Raw genomic sequence first — 18642 nt, 5'->3', positions numbered from 1 at the left:
TCCAAAAGCAATTGCAAGCTTCTCACTATGGTGTTGAGTGAAGTTTCCTTCTCTTCAATGTCAATCAAAACTTGGGATAAACATACTGTTTTCACATTATGTTTGTGATAGTTTTCTGTCACACAGTTTATGTTTAGACAATTCAGTGGAGAAAGCTGTTTAAGAATAGATATTTTTTCTAATCACCTTACAACAATTAAAATTGGAGGAAAAAAAAAATCAACAACTCAGCATTTAGATACTTCATGACAATTTTGCTAGACAGAAATTCATCAAGTTTGGGAAGGTAGAGGAGAAAGGTGTCAAAAGCTTTGAAATAGATATAGGCCATAGCCCCCAAAAGTTGTAAAGAGGATCCAGAAAGAACGTGATAAACATTTCACTATTCATTTCATGAACTGAATCATGCTAACAAGACAAATTGAGAAAATATTGCTCCAGCCTGAAACATAATGGCAGAAGGGCTTAATTAAGTGCATGATTTTTCCAAGACTACCACTGCGTCCTTGACAGCATGATTTCAGCATAAGAAAGTGAACATGTTTAGCATTTCTGTTCACGAATTTCTCCAAGGAAACCAAAAGATTGAAAAAAAAAATTGTGTAGGTCAACTAAAACAACTTTGACTGATACAAAATTGATACAAGTGGAGGGTCTGTAATGCACTTCTACTCTTTTAGCTGCTGCCTAAACAAAAAAAGATAATGATGGAAGCTCATATGGCCAATGGGAAACATGTACACATATTCAAAAGCTCCAAAAGAAAACACTACTATATGCAAAAGACAGACCAAAGAAGGATGCATGTACGATAGTACAAACAGTACAAGTACCCATCTTCTAATTTATATAGGGCACCTTCCCCCATCACAAAAGAAACTCCACAAACTGAAGCTCTAGAGCAAATTGGATCCTTCAGCTGGTACGTCGAGAGACCCAAAGCAGTCAATCTGAAGTATAGGGTCATTCATCATTGTAATGGCCAAGTTGACAGTTGATTCATCAGGCACAAGGAAGTTCTCTACCTCAGTTTCCAAAGTCACATGGTAGTCACCATCCAGGCAAGTCTCATGAGTCTTTGTAATTTGCAGGTTCTGGCAATCGCTGAAGGCTGCCATTTCTTTCATTTTTTCCCTTTCTTTGAAGGCAGCCATTTCTTTCACTCTTTCCCTTTCTTTCATACTTTCGTCGATATATGGCTGCAAGAATATGGAAAAGATAGTGAGAGTAGGGGACACACATAGACACAATACTAACACTCATAAGTCATATAAATTAACAAACATATAACATTCAGCTGCACTTCTACAGCTGTGTAATTCACAGCATCCTCATCCTCTAAACAAACTAAAGTTCATGAAGGCCCACAGGTATATATTCTAGCTTGAGGTGTAGTCATACCTGTCGCTCCTTCTCGGAGAGGCTTCTCCATGCAATAAGTGCCATTTCTCGGACATTTTGGCGCTTGAAACTGTCCCCATGAAAAGTCCTTAGTCGAGTACATTCCTCCTTCATGAAGATGTGATATGCAGTCCTTAGCCCCCGTTGAGCACCTGGACGTTTCTTTGTCTCTTTGTTTTTGGATGGCGTCTGTGGGGACAGTTTTGGCTCTGCAGTTCTAGGACCTGCTAAAATGTGCAAACATAATTAAAGTATCCATGTCACTTCATATAAGAATTCTACAGTGTCCAGTGAACTTGGGATAGCTACAAATTTGCTTCTCTGCACACTCTTTGAAAAAAATTAGCTCCTATAAGCTAAGTCCAACCATTAATAGCCCATATTTTAACACAGTTTCAATTACATTACTTTCAACTAGTTGAGTTTTAGGTAGGAACATTTAAGAACAATAAGAAAACATTGGGCCACGTTCCATTTACCAAGTTGAAGTTTGTATTCATGGGATAAATTTAGGTTTTACCTATTGACTGAGGAAAAAATTTCAGGGTGAGCCAAGAACTTTATTACAATGCTTCAGTTCTTTATATATTAAGTAAACAAAAATTTTTCCACAATAGACCAATTAAAGGGGTAAACCATAACTGAAGAATGTGAATGGTTATTTTTTTATTTTTTATTTTCACTTTATGAAGAATTTTCTCCAATTTCTGAGCCTTAAATGATTTCCCAGTAAAACTGTGCATGATTCATCTAAGAAATTACTTGGTAATTGAAGATTTAATGGTGTTTAAGGTCAAGCAAATTATTCTACCAAGTCAACTACAATGACAGACCTGGCAACAATGGAAAAGCATTGTCCTTGCACATCTTCTTCATCACTACATTATCTTCAATAGTTGTAAAATCAAATAAATTGTCCCCACTCTTCCGCTTCATTCCTGAGCAATCTGCATCATGACCCAGAAATTATCATTCTAAAAAGGTTGGCTCTAAACAACATTGTCCCAATAATTTACTTTCGGGTGGTAGAAAGAAACAACTCTGAGCAATAACCAAATTATTTATGTAATTTTTAATACCTCTTTATTTATATACAACTATACAAGAAATTAAATACAAATAAAAAATTAAATAGAGAGACCCCCAAACCCAAGGAGGTAAAATAGAAAACATAACCGAAAATGTCAAAAATATTTTAGATTGCCCATTTCCTTGGAAGTTTGTCTGTCAGAAGCAAATTCAGTTCAGCATAATTTGGCAGAACCTATTAGATCAGCTTTTGTACCTGAAGCTCTAGCTGCTTTTGCTGGTTCCCTATAGAAGTAAGTTAGCTCAAACTTGTACAGAAAAAGTGCATAAAGTATTTGAAGTTGAGTATGAAACTTCATATTGTTTCCTTCCAATTTAAGAGCAAACGCAACTTCATCCCATCTCCTATCCTTAGTAACCTGCAAACACAATCATATAATCCTAAATTCATGACAATGGTTTGTTTGTGGCTCAAGAGAGGTCAATTTAGGAATGGAATACAGTAGTTTTCATAGCACAAGAGCATATGCAATTTAAAAATAATGGTTTTCTTCCATTCTTTTTCTTTGGTTGACTAATTTGTCATTGTCCAAACCTTGTCTTGTAAATTCATTCTTAACATAATTACATGGCCTTCAAAGGCAGAGCCGAGGGGCAGCAAGGGGAGATGGTCTTGAACAAGTTCATACTGTCATGAATACGTGAAATTTGGATTAAGAAAAACCAAAAATTTACACGGTAACTTTTTCTTGCATTCAAGTAAGTACTCAATTTGTTAGAATTATGTTTCTACTCCTTAAAAAAAAGTAGCAAGATCAGAGTTTCTACCTTCTGCAGGATGAAAAACACAAACATAGAAGTTAATATCCGATAAAAGCATCATTTTCAATGGATTAGAAAACCTAATGATCACTGCACTTGTACTTCAAGAAACTACTTCTGAAAAGAGTTTATGTAGATAACATAATCATAATGCTTCAAGAAATAGATAATGTGGTACAATTTGACAAATAAAAGAAACTTACCAGATGAAATCCTCCCCTAACAGTCACTTCTTTGTAAAAGAGATGCAAGTCCAACATTGTTTCTCTTGCATTAAAGCTGCCAATATTACACATCCAGAAAAAAAAAAAAGGGAAGTAGGTATTAAACTCTCCCATTAAGAAGTATAAATTTCTATAAAATATTAGGAAAAGTTAACAATGCCTCTTGGTTTATGAGATATTTTTAAAAACATTTTATGGGAAAAAAAAAAAGTTAATTTTTTTACAGCTTTTTATATTTTAATAAGAGTAGTGTTAAAATTTTTCTAAAATAGTTTATTAATAATTTTCCAAACGATACTATTTACATAACTCTAAAATATTTACCCAAGTGAGATTTTCCAGCGTTGGTTTGGATTCCCAAATGAATTAAAAATATTAATATGTATAACAAATATTTAATCCAAACTATTTATTAATTAAGGGGGGAAAAAAGACCACTTTATTATTATTATCTATATATATATATATATATAAAACCGAAACCTTTGCTGGCATCACAATTTTCCACGTCAGTATAAAAAATAAAAAATCAATTTTCCACTTCAGCATAAAAAATAAAAAATAAATAAAAATTATAACTTCTCAAAACCCTAGCAACCTTATCCCTCTCTCAAAATAAGAAATATAAAGCCACGGTTTCTGCAAACTCTCTCTTTCTCCAAACGTAAGAAGCCCTAAAGCATTCAAGATCTACAAAACCCTAGCAACCTTACCCCTCTCTCAAGTTAAGAAATATAAAGCCACGGTTTCTGCAAACTCTCTCTCTCCAGACGTAGGAAACCCTAAAGCATTCAAGATCTACAATGCACGGTATAGATTTTACCTTATAAAGTTCAGCTTTTGTAAGGTTAGTTTGTTTATATATTTAGTCCTTATGTTTAGGTTTAGGTTTTAAGAGATTTATATATTATTACTATGTGGCTGAATTTCCCGTGACATCAATTTTATTTTTTATTTTTTTTTAATTTGTTTTATGGAAGGTTAGTTTGTTTACATAAGTTCTTTATCTCAAAGATAAGGCTTTTATTTCTACCGCAAGAATTATTTAAGTATGTATCCCTTGCAAGCACACATAAACTTAAATTGTCTTTTAATATATGCATGCTTTATTATTTTCTAATAGTTTTTCCGTGCATCGCACGGGTTAGCGATTAGTTATTATTATTATTATTATTATTATTTCGAGAATGCATGAGAACCACAATGGCAATGTTGAAATTAATAACATAAAAAAGGTCAAAACAGACAAAACATATCCACGTCACTGAGTCTAAGCATGCATTAAAAGTACAAACTCTATGCTTTCTCTCTCATCCACAAACGATGAAAAGTAAAAAAAAAAAAAAAAAAAAAAAAAAAAAAAAGGCCACTCAACTTTTCTTCTTCCACTCTTTCTCAGCAACCAAACATAGGAAAAGCAAAATATTCCCAAAAAAGGAAAAAGAAAGAACACCCATAAACTTTTCTTTTCACAACATTTTCTCAGCCACCAAATAGAAAAAGAACTCATTTTAGAAACAAATGTGGCAAAAGTTCAAAACAAAGAGAAAAAAGTCAACAGAAAAAGATAGCTACCTTTCTTCCATTTTCCCATTGTTTCTTAGCAACCAAACACTATTCAAACCAAAAAAAAAAGATTTTTTGTTACTGAATCTCCTAAGATATTAGTTAGTAAACCATTTTATTTATTTTATTTTAGAAAGTTATTACTAAAAAAAAAAACATTTTTTAACTGCTTTTTCTATTTTTCATAAACAGTGTCAAAAACTTTCATATTATGTAGGCCAAACAAAATAAATAAATAAATAAAACCCTACACTCTCCACTTTCTTTTCACAAAATTTTCTCATCCACCAAAATAGAAGACAAACTCCTTTGCCAAAAAAAATTATAAAAATTAAGGCAGAATCTCAAAACAAAGAGAACTAAAAAGTCAACATAGCAGAGAACCAAGAGGTTCTTGAACTTTGTTAATATTAATACAAGCTAGCAAGAAATTAAACTCACACTAGGTTCAGCCCCCAAGACTCATACAGCTCATTGAGTCTGTTGTAGAAACTCTCTGCAGAGTCAACCTGCAGCTGCATGGGGTACTGTTTTTGTTTTCCTTTGCCACGATTAACACTATCATCAGACCATTGTGAGCCGTTGATCTTGCCCTTTGCTGATACCCTCTTCTTGTTTTCACTTTGCATGTTGTTCATCCTTTCAATATCAACAATTCTATGCAGCTTCTTCTTCTTCTTCTTCACCATTCCTCAAGTGAAATTCTTAAGACTTTCAGTGCATATATAGTAATAGTATTATATATAGGGAAATACACAGAGACAGAGAGAGACACAATGTGTCATGTGTGTGTACGTGTGGTTTTCATGTACAATATGACATGGGGTTCTGGTCCCACGTGGATGAGATCTGGGCCGTTGATAGTGTTACATCTAAAAGCTGCTTTCACCTTCTTGATGCATGTGATAGTTAGAGACGTGTTGGTTTTGTCCATCAAGATGAACATAATTTTTATTTATTTATTATTATTTAGGATTAGACAATAAATTAACGCTCATGCAAATTACTAGTACTAAATTAGATACCTAGTGAAAATTTGAATGGCATAAATTAATGAGATACACAATATACGTCTCAATTAATATTGGACTGATCTATCTAAGCACATAAATTTAAAAATAGCCTAAAATGCAAATTACACTCATGCTCTAAGTTTGATTGAAATTTATTTTTGGGTGCGTTTGGTTGAATGTAAAATATTTTCCAAGTGTAAAATATTTTCGGGAAAGGAAAATATTTTCAAGTGTTTGGCTGCATTATAAAAATTGTTTTAGAAAATATTTTCATGTGTTTGTTTGCATTCTGAAAATGCTATTTTCTCACATTTTCTCAGCCACTTTCTCAGCTTCCAAACAAATTTTATAATAGAAAATTTCAATATATAAACTTAAAAAAACAAAAATCAAAACAAAACCATTCCTTAAAATCAAACTATTTGGTCAAACTGAGAGAGGGAGGCAGAGAGAGTGATAAAAAAATTGAGGGAAAGGGACAGGTAGATCGAGAAAGAGAGAGATCAGTCATGGGTGGGTCATGGGCGACAATCTCGGCGGCGCAATTCAGCGGTGCTGGGGTGCGATCTCGGTGGTGTGATCACGAAGGTGAGGTTGAGTTTGAGAGAAGTGTGGGTTTAAGAGAGGTGAAGGATGTGGATCGGGTATTGTAGAGGGTGGATCGATGCTGGGGTACGATCTCACCAGCGGCGTGGGAGCGACGGATCGGAGATGTTGGAGATGGGATGGGCTTTGCCAGCGTGAGGGAGAGTTTTGCCTTGGTGGATCGGGTACATGCAGAGCTCAAAGTGGGCGGAGGTGAGGTTAAGTGGATCGGGTATGACGGCGCTACTCGTCGGAGTGTGGGGGACCTCGGATCAGCGTCTGCGTGTGGGGTGGAGCTGCATCTCTCTCTCGTTGGTGCGTGGGGTGGAGCTGAGGGGAGATGGGTTTCGGACCCCTGCTCTCTCTCTCTTTCTCTCTCTCTCTCTCTCTCTCTCTCTCTCTCTCTCTCTCTCTCTCTCTCTCTCTCTCTCTTTAAGTCCTGGAAATCATTTGAAGGTAAAACGAGAGTGTAATTGATTTTACGGCTGAAGTGGGAGAGTTTTACGGTCAACGGAAATGATTTTTCGTTTGACCAAATTTTCCTTGCGCAACCAAACACACGATAGAGTGTAAAATGATTTCCTGAAATGCTTTTCAGGCGAAACAAACGCAGCCTTAGTCATATAACTTTACTTTCTAAAATATCGAGTCCTCTGAGTTTTAAATTTATTCAATTCAGGTTTTTTGTCCAATTTCATTAAACAAGATGTTGCTAAGTATATAATTAACTAATGAAAAAAATTCTCACATAACAAATTTATAAAATATTTTTATTAATTTTGTAGATTTTTTTCATGTGAAAATAATATATTTTTTTTAATGACAATTTCTTAACAAAATTGGATAAAATGCTTAAATTGAATAAATTTGAAACTTAAATAACTCAATTAAACGAAAGTAAAGTTAGATAACTTAAATGAATTTAACGAAACTTAGAGTGTGCAACGCTTAGCCTAAAAACAATTTGTGCATGGTTTGCATTTTGTAATTTTAGATGAAGCTATATTCGCTCACATAAAACTATGATAAATAAACTATTTTAATGAAGAGATATTGTTATTGTAAAATACATGTGATATTTTTAGTACTCCATGCTCGTGGCTCATGCTCATTAGCATTCTTGATGGGGTTGGGTTTACAACAATTACTCATCTAGATTTTCTACTTCCACAGAGGCCTGGAACCAGTAAGTAGAGTGTCACTATAATCACGCCTAAATGAAACGTCAACTTAGGTCACTCCCTTCAACCTTTATTTTTCTTAGAAAAAAAAAAAAGTCTTAATTAAGTGAGTACTAAATAAGTCTCATCCTACAAAAAGAATAGTGGTACGATACTTAAGTGTCATCCCAAAAGAAAGAAAAGTGTTATATTTAAGTTTACTAAGACTCCTGAACTAGATAGGTTCCCATCTCTGTTCAATATACAACATTGGTATATTATTATGGATCATGTTAACAGATGCTAGTCTTGTGGATAATAAGGGAGTTTTTTTTTTTTTTTTTTTCTTCTTCTTCTTCTTGTGTGTGTGTGTATTTTTTGAGGGATAATTACTTGTGGACAAAAAGGTAACTAGGGATATACTTTACTTTGTTTAATCCCGTCCATCTACTCAAGTTAGTGAATTACACTCATATAGTGGAATAAATTCCCTTTATTAGGATTTTTTTATATATAATAAATTGATAGTTACAATAATTGAATTTAGAAATTACAAAAAAAGTCTAAAACTCTAGCAATTAAAATAAAAAATTTTAAACATCAATTACTAAAATCAAAATTAACCAAAATTTAGTGGGTATAATTCTTATTTTAGATTTTAATTTATAACAAAAAATTGGGGATTCTAAATTTTTTTTTTGGTTGTAAGGTCTAAAAAAAATAAAAAAATAAAAAAATTTCTATTCCACCATTTGAAGTATGCTACGTTCAACTTGACTCATGTTAGGATAAATAGACAGGTCTACATTTTGCTAAATAAAGTAAAATGGATTTAAGATAGAATTTTTAAAATTTAATATGAATTTGGCGTACACAATATTTAGAAGATTTAAATTTGGAACTATTTTTGCCATCCTAAACTCAACAAATTGCCACAAGTCATGTGTTCGTTTAATGAAAGATAAGTGTTGTGTCCACAACATTTCCATAATAAATCATAATTAGTTAGTTGTTATTGATTCAAATTTGAATCTACCACTGAAATTACTTTGGTCGCAACGGCAACAATAACAACTAATAACAACTTAGGATTTCTTGTGAAAATGTTGTGAACATAGCATTTCTTTTAATGAAAAGCTTTTTAATTTCTACTTTTTGTATCAACTTTTAAAAAAAAAATTATATTTTTGTCACACACACACATATATATATATATAAATATATATATATATATTAATAGGTAAAACTAAGAGAAAGTTTAATTAGAATTTGAAATTAGAATTTAATTTTGTACTATGTGTCTAAATTTATGTGGTGATCATACCATAATTATCCACTTAAGTTTTTTTTTATTTTTGTGCAAAGTAAATTAACGAGTGCAAAATACTAAGAATCAAATATTAATGAACTATAAAATTTATAATTAAAAAAAAAAAAAAAAAAAAACTAATCACATATGCTCAATAAAAATTATCACACAACAAAGATCACCCACATGTTCTATCTTATTAAAAATTAGTAAAAAAAAATCATAAATAGTATTAATTTTAGGTAAGAATTTTAATATGTGACTAATTATGTTTAATTTTTCAAAAAAATAATTTGACTAATTACTTATATTTTTATGATAAAAATTGTATTTAGTTTTAAATTTATCCATACATATGCATGTGTTACATGCTATTTTTTTAAATGATTTGATTAATTATTTATTTTTTTATAATAAAATTATGTTTAAATTTAAATGCATCTATGCGTTTGCATAGATTACATGTTAGTTTGGTATAAAAGTTACCAAAAATATATCTTTTGTCTCATATTTTTGGTATATAAGCTACAAGAAACTACAGGTTATTAAATAAATAGTAAATCTAAAAGCAATCACATTGAGCTCCCTAAAATAGAATAGGACACCAGTACAGAGAGTCAAGCCTTAAAAAAACCTCAAATTAGATTCTCTCTCTATCTATGATTCAAGTGGGTTTGTGATAGTGGCTTTTGTTAGGATCGGATGATTTGGGAGAGAACAAGATGACAAAATGTTTGAAGAAACAAGATGATAGTGGTCAGCCTTTCAATATCAACAATTTTATGCAGCTTCCTTCTTCTTCACCATTCCTCAAGTGAAATTCTTAAAGACTTTCAGTGCATATATGGTAATAGTATTATATATAGGGAAATACACAGAGACAGAGAGAGACAACGTGTGTGTACGTGTGGTTTTCATGTATACAAAAGAAAGAAAAGTGTTATATTTAAGTTTACAAAGACTCCTGAACTAGATCGATTCCCATCTCTGTTCAATATACAATATTGGTATATTATTATAGGTCATGTTAACAGATGCTAGTCTCGTGGATAATAAGGGAGTTTTTTTATTTATTTTTTATTTTTTAGGGATAATTACTTGTGGACAATAAGGAAACCAGGGATATACTTTACTTTGTTTAATCCCGTCCATCTACTCAAGTTAGTGAATTACACTCATATAGTGGAATAAATTCCCTTTATTAGGATTTTTTTTTTTATATATAATAAATTGATAGTTACAATAATTGAATTTAGAAATTACAAAAAAAAAAAAAAAGGTCTAAAACTCTAGCAATTAAAATCAAAATTTTTAAACATCAATTACTAAAATCAAAATTAACCAAAATTTAGTAGATATAATTCTTTGTAAGGACTGAATTTGGATTGGACCCAGTATAGGATTGGGTTTCAGCCCAACAAGCCCAAATAATGAATTTATAGAGCGTGGGTGAAAGAATTAATTCTACTCCAAAAGAAAGACAATAAAAGTTGCTGAATTAAGATTGTTAAATACAAGTAAAATAAGAAAATCTGTCTTCGGCACGGCCTGAGGAGCCTATGTTGTAATGTCTTGTTTATGAACAAAGTTACAAGAGTTCGCAATATTATTACAAAGATTTCTTGATTTTTTCTGATCTCCTTCTTTAGGCCATCTTCCTATGCTATATACTATAATCTTGGTATCATCCTTACCATACACGTGTAGGTTAGATTCTAGGAACTCCTTCTTGTCCCATCCAACGCCTTCCAGAACCATCAACTAGTAGCTGTAAGGCTGCTTGACCATTGTTCATGTATCACCTCCACATTAATGCGGCCAGAGAGTTAGTTGGGAGGCATTTAACGTGGAGGTAGCAGCTTTTGAAGATATTTGTTGCCTCCCCTTTGCTTATCTCTTATCCAATGTCCGACTCTTAGTTGTAATGCAACCTTGAAGAGTGTTCAGGATGATAAGACATTCTTACTGACCTTGAATCTCCGTTTCCGAGATGACTTTTCTCCTCAGACGTATTTTGAACTATCACATACAATCTTTATGTCTTCTTCTTATATCATTCCCATTATAACTTTATTTGACTATCCTTGGATGGGATAATATCCTCGGATTGGGCCATAGACCCAATTCATACAGTTTTAATAATACCTTCTAGATAGTTAGCCCCCACATTCTTATTCTAGATTTTAATTTATAACACAAAAATTGGGATTCTATTTTTTTTAAGTGCATCTTCTTTTTTCGGTTGTAAAGTCTGAAAATAAATAGATTTCTATTCCACCATTTGTAGTATGCTATGTTCAACTTGACTCATGTTATTAGGATAAATAGACAGGTCTACATTTTGCTAAATAAAGTAAAATGGATTTAAGATAGAATTTTTAAAATTTAATATGAATTTGGTGTACACAATATTTAGAAGATTTAAATTTGGAACTGTTTTTGCCATCCTAAACTCAACAAATTGCCACAAGTCATGTGTTCGTTTAATGAAAAAGAAGTGTTGTGTCCACAACATTTCCATAATAAATCATAATTAGTTAGTTGTTATTGATTCAAATTTGAGCCTACTACTAAAATTACTTTGGCCATAACAATAGACATGGCAAAACGGGTCAAAATTTTCCAACCCGACTCGACCCGACCTGAAAAATACCTGACCCGAACTTGATTTTTTTTTTTTTTTTTACCTGAGGCAAAAACGGGTTAATCCGTGACTCGACTTGTGTTTTTTGTGGGTTAACTAGACCCTACTCGGTACCGGCCGGTACGACCGGTATTTTTTCCGGTACGAAACAGGGGGGGTTATATGTACTGGATTACTTGCCGGTACGGTATATTCCGACGGTACTGCCCAATACGGTACGGAATTGACTCTTTTGGTAAAAGTTACCAGAAATATATCTTTTGTCTCATATTTGGTATATAAGCTATAAGAAACTAAAGATTATTAAATAAATGGTAAATCTAAAAGCAATCACATTGAGCTCCCTAAAATAGAATAGGACACCAGTTCAGAGAGTCAAGCCTTAAAAAAACCTCAAATTAGGATCCTGACAAGTAATTAGTTAAAATAAAAGACAAAAAATAAATTTTTGTCCTAAAATAAAAGGGGAATCTTAAGTAAGCTAACTTTAAATGCTCAATATTTATTCTTCACAAAAAAAAAAAAAAAAAAACTCTATATTCAGCAAAATCTTGTCACCCATCCTATTTCTTTCCGATTATCCCATTATATATTGCAACATTGATAGAATTGAGAATTATTTGATCATCTTCTAACACATCAACAAATCCCTTGCACGCTATCCAACTAGGGCTTTTTTTTTTTTTTTTTTTTTTGTCACCATTGTATTTGTCCATAATGCAATTTCTCACATTTATTTTCTACTTTACGGTGACTCTCTTCCTTTTCCAAAGTGTGTCCAATGCAGAAGGCACAAATGCCACGAGTATCCTAGTTGATCAGTCAGGCAAGGGACATTTCAAAACAGTGCAAGAAGCCATCGATTCAATCCCGTCAAATAACAACAAATGGACAATTATCCATCTCAATCCTGGTACTTACAAGTAAGCATTATTATATACTAAAATATAACTCCCATTTTCATTTATAAGTTATCCATTAAATTTCTGTCACTATATTTATATATATTTTCTTTTAGGGTTATGCTAACGAGTATTCTTAGGGCACTCATTAATAATCAATTTTAGAAAAATTTTGATACTACTTTTATGGAAAATGAAAAAAGCTGTCAAAATATTAATTTTTTTTTTTTCATTTTCCATAAAAACTTTCTTTAAATGGATTATTAACCAGTGCCCTAAGGACACTCGTTAGCATTTCCCTTTCTTTTATTGTGTAGAGAAAAAGTTAAAATCCCCAAAGAAAAACCATACATTATCCTTATTAGGGGAAAGAGTAGAGATACGACTGTGATAAAAAATGGTGATTTTGGGAACTCCATGGAAAGTTCTACCTCCAAGTTGTTTGCTGAAAATTTCATGGCTCGTGGTATCACATTCATGGTTAGGCAACTCAAAAACTTTCGTCTTGGCTATCACAAATATCTAATAAAGGAGAACTAAAAAGTTTTTATAGAATAAATGATAAAATTTAGTTATAAAATTAGTTGTAGTTTAAGATTACAACATTTCTCAATATCATTAACCCTACTACATATTTTGAAAATTTAACTGTTGGATTGAATGTTGTTTACGCTCTTAATACACGTAAATTTTGTGTTAATCGAATATTATTTTATATGATTTATAAAATTATATTTTATACATAATTTTAAACAACAAAAACTTGCAATTTAAATAATTTATTGATAACATAGTTATTCATCTTTAATTTTCTAAAAATTTTGTAGGCACGAAGTATATAAGAAGAAAATGTAACTCAATGATGGATTTGTCAAAATTCACCTCCAATAAAAAGATACTGAATAAGGTTGTAATAACCTAAAACTACAATCAATTTTATAACTAAATTTTGTTTTAAAATAAATTAGAAGGTAAAATATTTAAAAATACAAAAAGAATTCCAAATTTTCTTTATTTATTTATTTTCCTTAAATCTTTGCTAGAATACATATGACCTCGGGAAAGATGAGGCGAAAAAAGTTACATGGGCACCAGCAGCCTTTATTCAAGCAGACAAAGCATCATTTTTTGGGTGTGGTTTTGTTGGCATATAAGAGATACAGTCGCTGACTTAACAGGTAGCCACTATTTTAAGAATTGCTACATTGAAGGTTCAGTGGACTTCATCTGGGGTTATGGTCAATCACTTTATGAGGTTAGAATCAACCAAGCTAATTATATCATATTTCTTTTACCATTAAGGGTAGGAGATATTTTGAGAAATTTTTTATGAGGAATGAAAAAGTAACTATTTTTTTTTTACAACTTCTTATATTTTCTCAAAAAATATTATCAAAATTTTCTTAAAATAATCTATTAAAAAAATGCCATGAGGATTTGTAATCAACATCATTAACACTATGATTGTAGTTAATGGGTCATTCAATCAAAGTTTCTTAATCATAATATCAAATATATATAAATATATATATATATATATATTTATATTGTTAATTGTGAACCAATAAATACCCTAGAACTATGTTCTTTTCACAAGGAATTTTTTATATTAAAAAAACAACGTTTTACCAAAAAAAAAAGTTTTAATCTTATTATAATCATTATAGCTTTCATTAATTTTTTAATAAACTGCAATTTCACTTCTTCTTTTTTGAGAAAGAACTGCAATTTCACTAAGAATCAAAAGCAGTATAATTTATAGCTTTCACTATCTCACACATAGTACTATCTATTTTTTTTTTTTTTTTTGAAATGCACATAGTACTATCTATATCTATATAAAAACAAAACCGTAAATTATATCATATTTCTTTTTACCAATAACAATGGGAAGGTTATCCTACGCCTATTTCAAAACTATTTTATGAAGCTAAAATATTTTTCGTCCTCTTTAATCTTTAGATCCTATCATTTTGGTCCCTTGAATATTAAAAGGGAATAATTAATGGATGTCTTAAAAACATAAGATTAGGAAATATTTTTAAAAACTTTTTATGATAAATGAAAAAAGTAATTGAAATATATATATATATATATATATTCTTGGCCCCCTCCACAATTTTTTTTTTACAAATTAACCCATAATATTCAATAAAAAATATTTTGGTCCATCCCTTTTGCCCTTTTGCCTAAAGAATAAGAAGAAAACCTTTGGACAAACAAAAAATACCGACACAACCAATCACAAATCCAGTCTACTCAATAGCCCCAAGAATAACAATAATAACCTATAGACAAACCAAAAATAACAACAAAATAAACCATAAAATCGGTCTAAACAAAAAATACATACAAAACAAATCACAAATCCTAATTTTTATCCATTTCTGCATTTCACTCCGTTGTTTAGTTTAAACGTTTGCTTCCATTTTCTCTACTTTGTCAAGCCAGCAATGCTGTAGCAGTGGTACTTTTTTCTCTCCACATTACTGCCTTAATATTTTTGAGAATCATGATTTTGTGTTGCTGTGATTATTTGCCTTTTTGTTTCCGAAAATATTTGACTGCCTTCAATAAATACAGTATTAATTAAATCCAAAATATGTGAAATGTATTTATAACGTGTAGATGTATGATTGATTTTGCAATGTGTATTAGTTTTGTTTGATAGAGAACTAAAAAAAAAGGCTCTGTTTTACAGCTGTAATTCAGAACAATCAATAGATATTCTATCATTCTTAGCTTAATTGTTTTTCAAAAAAACACCAAAATACAAATTGGAGCTGTTGACAATTTTTTTTTAAGTTAATACCAAAATACAGATTTTTTTTTCTTTTCTTTACTAATTTTCAGAACAATACAACCATAAGATATAGAATAAAGAAATATATCATATTTTTGGCACAATAAATTTTTTAATTTTTTTTTATTATTTATGCTTTGGCCGTCCAACTTAGAATCCTGGTTCCGTCCGTGATTATGCAAAACATCATCTAGTTAATCTTATATCACTTACTCTCCCTTGACATTACTTTATATATTTTACATGTAGAATTGTGAATTACATGTAAAGGCAAAAAGTATAGGCTTGGGGAAAGCTTATATCACAGCTCAAGGCCGAGAACAAGAACAAGATACCAATGGTTTTGTGTTTAAGAATTGTAGAGTAACAGGAACTGGTCCTGCATATTTAGGGAGAGCATATAAAAGCCATTCGAGAGTTGTGTTTTACCAGTCAACTTTCGACAACATTATTGCCCCAGAAGGTTGGGATGCATGGCATAATAAGGGAAAAGAGTAAGTTGTTCCTCTTCTTCTTTTTTTCTCCATTTTACATTCATCTTATAAAATGTTTGACTGATCTTGATAAGCTACCGTTTCTTTTAAAAGTTTAAGTTAATAGGAGATCGATGGTTAATTTAAAGATATTTGGCACTATGATTTCATGGAGAAAAAGCGTGATTTTAAATAAAAATGCAAATATACAAGAAGAAAAAAGTCAGCATTGTATTTTGAAAAAGAAAATATACAAAACCCCATATATAATTCCATTTGGCTCTGTATTTTGAAAAAAAAAAAAATCAATTTTTAAAATTGAGAAAAAAATATATTTTCATATCGCAGCTCACAGAGCATTTTTCTAGATTCATTCATCAAAAAATTGTGTTTTCACATTACAATTTTTCACAACAACACATTTCACAGTTTACCAAAATTCATGTTCTCAAAACGCGACACTTAAATTTCATTGTTTTTCTTCTAAATGCTTTTTTTTTTTTTTCAAATAGTTGACCTATTTTTTGAACGAATATTGAGCAAGACTTTTCTTTTTTTCTTCTGTGTTATTATTGTATAGGGGAGAAATCACATTTGCAGAGGCGGACTGCCAAGGACCAGGGGCAAGCATGTCGAAACGGGTGAAATGGGTGAAAACGTTATCCTCAGAAGAATTGGAACAGCTTGTCACTCCAAAATTATTCATAGACCAAGGAAATTGGTTGGGAGGACAACTTGGTTTTGTATAATCGCACACTCTCCATGTTTATAATATTTTTTAGATTTTTTTAACGAGCACCCTAAGGGCATAAGAGCATCCGCAGCCGGTTTTTATATCTCATCTTATTTTACCATCTTAAAAAGCAACTTTATCAATTATACTATACCATTTTACAATACACCTAGCACCTCAAAACTCTATTATTTTACCATTTTATTAAAATATTATTTTTAATCTTTTTTTATTATTTCTCTTTTTCTCCTCCTTTTCCTCTCTTTCACCCTCAATCTCTAGCACCGGCCTCAGCCTCTAGCAAACCCATACCCAGCAAAATCACAAGAAGCAAATCACAACAAAAATTCACCCAAATCAAACAAGCACCAGAACTAAACAATCTCAACCTCTAACACCGGCCACAACTAAACAAACAATCACCACCATGCCACCACTACCCTCTGCCCAAACAAACCCAGCAAACACCGAAACCCACCATCAAACCCATCGGAACAAATCCCCCAACCCATCAAAAAAAATCACAACCACCGGACCTAAATCCAACCACCTAACGCCAACCCAAACACCACCCAAACGCCACCCAAATCCGACCCAAACGCCGGAAATCGGAACCAAAAACCCAAAAAAAAAAAAAAAAAACAAAATAAAACCCATCAAGTACCCACTACAAACCCAGCAAACCCATAGCAACTCAACCAACCAAACGCCGGTCACCAAACCTAGAAACCGGCCACCATGTCAACACCACCAAACCCACCAAACGCCGGCCTCTATGCCGATCTCCACATCGGTCTCCACGTCGATCTCCACCGCGCTGACCTCCAGCCACCATGCTCATTGCAGCCGCGCCACCAGCCTCGCCACCAGCCTCGCCACCACGCCAATCTAGAAATCCGATCTGGCGTGAGCTCCGATCTGGCTTGGTGATTCGGCATGAGCTCCGAGAGAGAAGCTTGACAATGGCGAGAGAGAGAGGGGATGAGAAACAGAGAAGGAAGAGAGAGAAAAGAAAGAGAAAAAATGAGAGAGGAGAGAGAAATTGCCGGGTAAAAAGAGCATTATATATATATATATATATTTTTTTTTTTTTTTTATACCATTCAGCTACAGTACCATCTTACATTTGAGATGGTACTATAGCTAAATCTCAAAAAAAAAAAAAAAAAAAAAAGGCTTTTCCCATATAGCCTTCCAGTTGCTGAGCATTTCTTGGGCTTGTATGCCAAATGTATCTTACATTTGGCATATAGGAAGCCCACTGCGAATGCTCTAAGTTAAAGAATAATAAATGCTCAATTATGAACTATAATTCATATTTTTAAAAAAAATAATAAATACATGTGTCACGAATTCAATGTTTTGTAGGAATAAATTTATCGTGGTTGTATGTGCAGTTTTTTTTTTTTTTTTTTGGTGCTAACACTTAGTCTCTACCAATTTTTTTTCCTCTCATTCCTACCACATTTTCCATCATCCCTAAAATCTTTCCAACCAAATAGACCCTTAAAGCTACTAACAAATATAGAAAAATGAGATAGTTTTATGGAAAAAATACTTTTTAGAAAATTACTCATCTTTTAGAAAACATTATCGCCGAAACAAATGGAGCTTATAACAATTTAGTTTACAATCTTTTTAATTATTATCTATGATTCTTTAATATTAGGATTCGAATGAAATCATTAAGTTGTCTTATAGGGTATTACAGATTATTCCTGTCAATGATTAAGTTGTGGCTGTTTAAACAATTTGAATCGTAAATGATATCGCTTTCTTACTAAGTTGTTTACGAGTTTATTTAAGATGGATATGTAGGGAATTTAACTGAAATCCCAACCTGTGAGAAACAAAAAAATAGAGAAAACACACACCAAAGAAAAACAATCACACGCAGAAGACAAAATTTATGTGGTTCGGCAATTTGCCTACGTCCATGAAGGTGCAAAGATTTCACTATTATCAAGGAAAAGTACAA

At 31.9% G+C, this 18642-nt stretch overlaps 2 protein-coding genes across 3 annotated transcripts; one reads left to right on the top strand and one right to left on the bottom strand.

The window, feature by feature from the left end:
- Positions 1 to 378: 378 nt before the first annotated feature.
- LOC126716762 (high mobility group B protein 10-like) lies at positions 379 to 5766 on the bottom strand. Of its 2 annotated transcripts, XM_050417739.1 has the most exons (7): positions 5484 to 5766; positions 3456 to 3531; positions 3026 to 3118; positions 2687 to 2849; positions 2235 to 2348; positions 1402 to 1625; positions 379 to 1199 (listed from the first exon to the last, which is right to left on the bottom strand). In XM_050417739.1, the coding sequence occupies exons 1-7, from the start codon at positions 5729 to 5731 to the stop codon at positions 897 to 899; spliced, it is 1221 nt and encodes a 406-aa protein (XP_050273696.1). In that variant the 5' UTR covers positions 5732 to 5766; the 3' UTR covers positions 379 to 896. The 2 variants fall into 2 exon arrangements, with proteins under 2 accessions (XP_050273696.1, XP_050273697.1); XM_050417740.1 differs by lacking the exon at positions 3026 to 3118 and having other exon boundaries at positions 383 to 1199; positions 5484 to 5764.
- Positions 5767 to 6564: 798 nt separating this feature from the next.
- On the top strand, positions 6565 to 16680 carry LOC126716556 (probable pectinesterase 29). Its single transcript, XM_050417366.1, has 3 exons — positions 6565 to 6699; positions 15708 to 15952; positions 16512 to 16680. The coding sequence occupies exons 1-3, from the start codon at positions 6565 to 6567 to the stop codon at positions 16678 to 16680; spliced, it is 549 nt and encodes a 182-aa protein (XP_050273323.1).
- The last annotated feature ends 1962 nt before the right edge of the window (positions 16681 to 18642 follow it).

Source organism: Quercus robur, chromosome 3 (assembly GCF_932294415.1).
Source record: "Quercus robur chromosome 3, dhQueRobu3.1, whole genome shotgun sequence".
NCBI classification, from domain to species: domain Eukaryota; kingdom Viridiplantae; phylum Streptophyta; class Magnoliopsida; order Fagales; family Fagaceae; genus Quercus; species Quercus robur.
The sequence above is the reverse complement of the archived record's forward strand: the minus strand, read 5'-3'. Positions and strand labels throughout refer to the sequence as shown.

Bases quoted from the DNA above. Each gene is read 5' to 3' on its own strand.
- LOC126716762 (XM_050417739.1), bottom strand. From the start codon at position 5,731: ATGGTGAAGAAGAAGAAGAAGAAGCTGCATAGAATTGTTGATATTGAA. The intron at 3,532-5,483 runs GTGAGTTTAATT...TAATATTGGCAG, and splicing joins TCTTGGGGGCTGAACCTAGT to CTTTAATGCAAGAGAAACAA. The intron at 3,119-3,455 runs GTAAGTTTCTTT...TATTCATGACAG, and splicing joins TTAGGGGAGGATTTCATCTG to TATGAACTTGTTCAAGACCA.
- LOC126716556 (XM_050417366.1), top strand. From the start codon at position 6,565: ATGGGTGGGTCATGGGCGACAATCTCGGCGGCGCAATTCAGCGGTGCT. The intron at 6,700-15,707 runs GTATTGTAGAGG...TTTTACATGTAG, and splicing joins AGGTGAAGGATGTGGATCGG to AATTGTGAATTACATGTAAA. The intron at 15,953-16,511 runs GTAAGTTGTTCC...ATTATTGTATAG, and splicing joins TGGCATAATAAGGGAAAAGA to GGGAGAAATCACATTTGCAG.